The sequence below is a fragment of the Nymphaea colorata genome, chromosome 2 (genome assembly GCF_008831285.2).
Source record: "Nymphaea colorata isolate Beijing-Zhang1983 chromosome 2, ASM883128v2, whole genome shotgun sequence".
Lineage (NCBI taxonomy): Eukaryota > Viridiplantae > Streptophyta > Magnoliopsida > Nymphaeales > Nymphaeaceae > Nymphaea > Nymphaea colorata.
In genome coordinates, this window is record NC_045139.1 from 5111256 (window position 1) to 5115703 (window position 4448).

Below are 4448 nucleotides of genomic sequence, written 5' to 3' on the forward strand. Positions count from 1 at the left end.
GATAATCAAGAGGGAAAAAAAATTGTTGTTTAATATTAATTAACAACCTTTTCTTTTTCGTTTTCCCTCAATTGCCAACATAGAAAAAATTAATGGCCGTGATCGTTCTTGATGAATCTAGTACCTACACAGCTGGCATTTACTTCCATATATACAATTACCAACTACCAAAGAGTAAACGTGGAGCTAATCAGTATGATTCACACAGAAGGTGCAAAACCTACCGATCTCATATTTCAAACTTGATTGAAAAATTTACATGATTAACAATTGTAATCCTTTGCATCAAACATTACAGACAAGCCTCTTTCACCATAATGAACTCTTTGACCACAATGAACACTGAATGAATACAAGAACAGTAGAACGGGAGATGTGAGAGAAGCTTCTCGCCAGGACCAGCCTAACTACCATCCAGCAGGTGGTGTCACCATAAAAGGACTCCTTCTTTTCTGTTTCCTGAGCAATCACAAAACTGATAACCTGGATTATGCTAAACGACGGAAAGGCCCAGGGACCTCAAGCTAGACTGGAATGACATCAGCTTTCGAGCTGTCTTCACATCTCAAGATAATTCCTTCAAGAGTTGCAGGTAGAAGACACTTGGCCCACTGGCATCCTGTCGAGAAAGGCTCAGGGGGAGGGACGATCATAAGGATGTTATCATTGCGCTGAACCATACCCATCACGCTGACGGTACTTCCTTCTTTGATATACCTGCAACAAACATGCCAAATCTTTGAATATGCAGCCAATTGGTTGGTGTAAGAAGCATTTGCATGATATTCCCGGGTAAAGGCAGCTGGTTATTCAGGTTTATGCAGTTACACAATCAAGAACTACTAAAATTTCCATCTTGAAGCGGATCAATCAACATAAACTATCATGCAAGCACTGAGCTAGAAAAGCCGTGAGAGAAGACACAGCTGCATTCTCATAAGCCAGTATCCCACACAAAAGGCTGCTGGCATTCAAATGTTTGGACAGTTGCAACAGAGAAAAATAGGGAAAAGGAAAGAATAATATTTTTTTGGCTTCAGTGTCAGCCATCTATGACACTAGTCAGAAACATATTAGCATGGCCAAAAAGATTGGTCTAAATTTACAAGTTCTTTTGCAACCAGTTTCCACCTTCCAGAAAAATGTCATCTGTAGCTTCCGTAAATATTTTAGATTATAAACTCACTATGGGTTCTTTTTGCTTGATACAGGTTCTCTACTTCGTTATGATTTTTAAGAGGGTAGAAATATGATATTGGACAAATATAAAAAGCTACACTAACAGACCAGGCAAAGCAAACATATTCAAGCAAAAAAAAAGAAAAAAGGACATGCAAAGCAGATTCAAAAGTCAAAACTAAATGTTAGATACATAGCATTCTTATGTTGTAATTATTGATGAGCCATCTAATTAATCAGATAGTGGAAAATAACATGCATGCAATCAATCACATGGATGTATTAGGGATCCAACTCCAACTTGAGCCTTGCCTTACTTCCAATCCAACTGCAACTTCATATGGCAGAAAAATACACAGACAAATTTAGATGTTGACAAGCCAGACCCATGAGATATGGAAAAATAAAACGAGATGCTGAAGATACAGAGAATTTCATGTTCATATTCAAGAGAGAGGAGAATATGGTCCTGTCTCCTGCTGCATGTACTTTAGAAGAATGTACTTCTCAATTGAAAATGTTGAAAGCTCTAGTTGCATGCAGAAATGAGGAGGAAAAGGGAAGAACATGTACTGTCTACAGCAACATTGTGCATGTGAACAGCATCTCTTGTTGTCTCACTTTATAAATATGTCTTTATTATACAGGAACAAAAAATGCATGCCTAAGATGGAAGTCAAAGATCGGTTCCTACTGCATCAGAAATTTATTTCCAAAGGATATGTAGTTCTTATATCAGGAACATCACATGAAAAACAACAGATTTCGTGACATACCCTTCTTTCAGACGCATTATACGATCATCACATGAAAGGTTTCTTTCCCCCAACCATCTGATGAACTCAGGTGATAATGCTTTGTTGTTCTTGTCTATATCAACTACAGCTGATTCTTCAACATATGGAGTCACTCTTGCACCATAACCAGCTTTGACCAATGCTCTTAAACCAGACTGGAAGTCAGAGATGTAAAAGTCGACTACATGCCTCTGCATGTCAAGAGAAAGGATGAATAAAGAAGAAAATGAAAAGAATAATACAAGCAGAAGCTACGTGTTTCTATAAGATATTGTCTACAACATGTTGCTCTTTGTATTTTAAACATGAAATTTACCAGTCTTCGACAATTAATGGCACCTTAACCCTCTGAAAAGCGAATAACATGATCAATGATCATCTACTAAAAACATCTTGATGAAACAATCTATGGCAGATGCAAAAGAAACTCCACAGCATAGAATCAGAGAGTTGTGCATATTTGGAACTAAGAAAGATAGAGGTGGCTCAAACCTCCAAAGATCTCAGTCCCCATGTAAAACTGCGGTTCTTAGCACTGGCAGCAGCCTTTAGGTCCCAGCCCTTGTATTCATATAAGCTTGTAGATGTGTATATACATCGAGGAACCTTGAGAAATGAAGACTCAAGTGGAACATTCCCACAGGTGACAACCTGAAAAAATGAATCATCTGATCAATTTGTTTCCCTAACAATAGAGAAATAGGTTCTAAACTTCAAGCTCCAAATAAAATTACAACACAGAAACATACCTGCCCATGTTAAAGGTTTATATTACACCATTTTTACTTATGTGAGATACATTACTTACCTATTGATAAGCTCTAAAGGGGTCTAAGCCTGAAAGTGTAAATTTTCAAACATCAAAGAAGCATCAACCATTATTGAGAATGGCATCATAAATACTCTCTTTTTTGTGTTTTTTGGTTTGGGTCTCGAGGAAACCGCACCCTGGCAGAGAGACTTTGCCATTCATCCAGTGGCATAAAACCCTGAACGCCTAGTATCCCTGCCCCAGGGCCTATGCCTGCTTATGCTTATGCAAGGGGCCAACGCCCATGAAAATTGAACAAGCAATTGGCCTTATGCCAGCTGCTGCCTCCAGCTACTTTATAGCATAACAAATACTTGATTACACGGTAAAATCAACAGAAATTCAGCAGAATGTAAGGGTTCAGTGACAAAGCAACTAAGATTGAATTGAGAAAACTGTCGTTTGAGCTTAACAGAAAGGTGGGAAATTGAAAGACGCTTTACCCCAGAAACCTTGACATATTGACCATTTTTTGCACTCCGCAGCTCTGCATCAGGATATCCTGCAAGGAATCCAGTAATAGCCCTTTTTCCCCAGCATGAATTCCAAGTAAAAACTGAAACCACAGCTGCAAAGAGGACAGCCACTACAATGAGTAGGACACCATTGCGCACCGCGCCAAGGATGAATCCACCAGCTATGAATCCCATCACAAACAGTAGGATCACAGACCACAAAATAGGCTTCGGGAAGTTCCGTTTGAAAGAGTAATCCTCTTCCTCTGTGAGCTTGGTAACAGCTTGATTATGGGTAACGGAGAAACTGGGAAGTTTAACAGGTGCTGAAGAGTCTAATGGACCTGACTTTTTTCGGGGCATCCCAGATGAATTCAGGGGTCCTGAAGAGATTGGACCTGAAGTTATGAGGCCGGTCGCCGGAAGAACCGGAGCAAGTGGGCCTGAGTTCTGCCGAAGAGGACCAGAAGTCTTTTTCACATATTCACCATGTTTGTTAAGCGGGCCTGAATTGGATCTCTGCCTGTTCATGCTAGCAACATTAGGCACAGAATTGGGGCCAGAACCACCGGAAGACGGGGGCCCTGAAGCCGAAAATGAACCCCGACCAGCAGGGTTAGCTAGAACGCCAGATAATTGTCCTGATTTCTTCGATTTTGATGCATCATAAGGAACATCAAACATCTTTCCGAGCTCCCCAGATTTCTTAATGTCGCCACCTGTGTAAGGCACAGCGCCGGACATCATGGTGGGTGGCTTCTCTTTGGGCTGTTCCGGTCGGCCTGACACATATAGCCCATTGCTTAACTGATGAGACGGAAATCTAGAACCCATCTATCGATTTCGAGATCTCAGTTAGAATCAGTATTTGTGCCTTCAGAGTTCAGACCACCAAAATGTCCTCAATCACCCAATTCCAATTCAACCAGAACTGATCGAACCAGTCAGAAACAAAACCTCCTGTTAAAAGTTCACCAATGCACATCATTTACGGGAACAAAACAACAATAAGACCAGGGGCTTATGATTCACATTGTTGGTTGGATTGATTTTCACAATGTCACTCAAGAATCCATCATCTTCAGGGAAAAAAGAAGGCCGCAAAGCACAAGGAAGCATAATGTTTTAAAAATGCAGCAGTAAAGTGCAAAAACACGGACCTCTGCAAACTAGATAACATGCGGCATTGACATTGAGCAGATCTAT

The 4448-nt window shown here is 40.4% G+C and overlaps 1 protein-coding gene across 3 annotated transcripts in view; it reads right to left on the reverse strand.

The window, feature by feature from the left end:
- Positions 1-212: 212 nt before the first annotated feature.
- The window catches only part of LOC116249005 (uncharacterized membrane protein At1g16860-like), a 4765-nt gene continuing 529 nt past the window's right edge, over positions 213-4448 (reverse strand). For 2 of the 3 annotated variants that reach the window (XM_031622092.2, XM_031622091.2), the window contains 5 exons: positions 4403-4448; positions 3231-4202; positions 2469-2627; positions 1956-2167; positions 213-717 (listed from right to left, as the gene is read on the reverse strand). The exon at positions 4403-4448 is cut by the window's right edge and continues 24 nt beyond it. In XM_031622092.2, the coding sequence (XP_031477952.1) occupies positions 525-717; positions 1956-2167; positions 2469-2627; positions 3231-4076 (1410 nt within the window). In that variant the 5' untranslated portion in view covers positions 4077-4202; positions 4403-4448 and the 3' untranslated portion in view covers positions 213-524. The remainder of the gene's footprint in view (positions 718-1955; positions 2168-2468; positions 2628-3230; positions 4203-4402) is intronic. The other variant, XM_031622090.2, reaches the window with a different exon arrangement.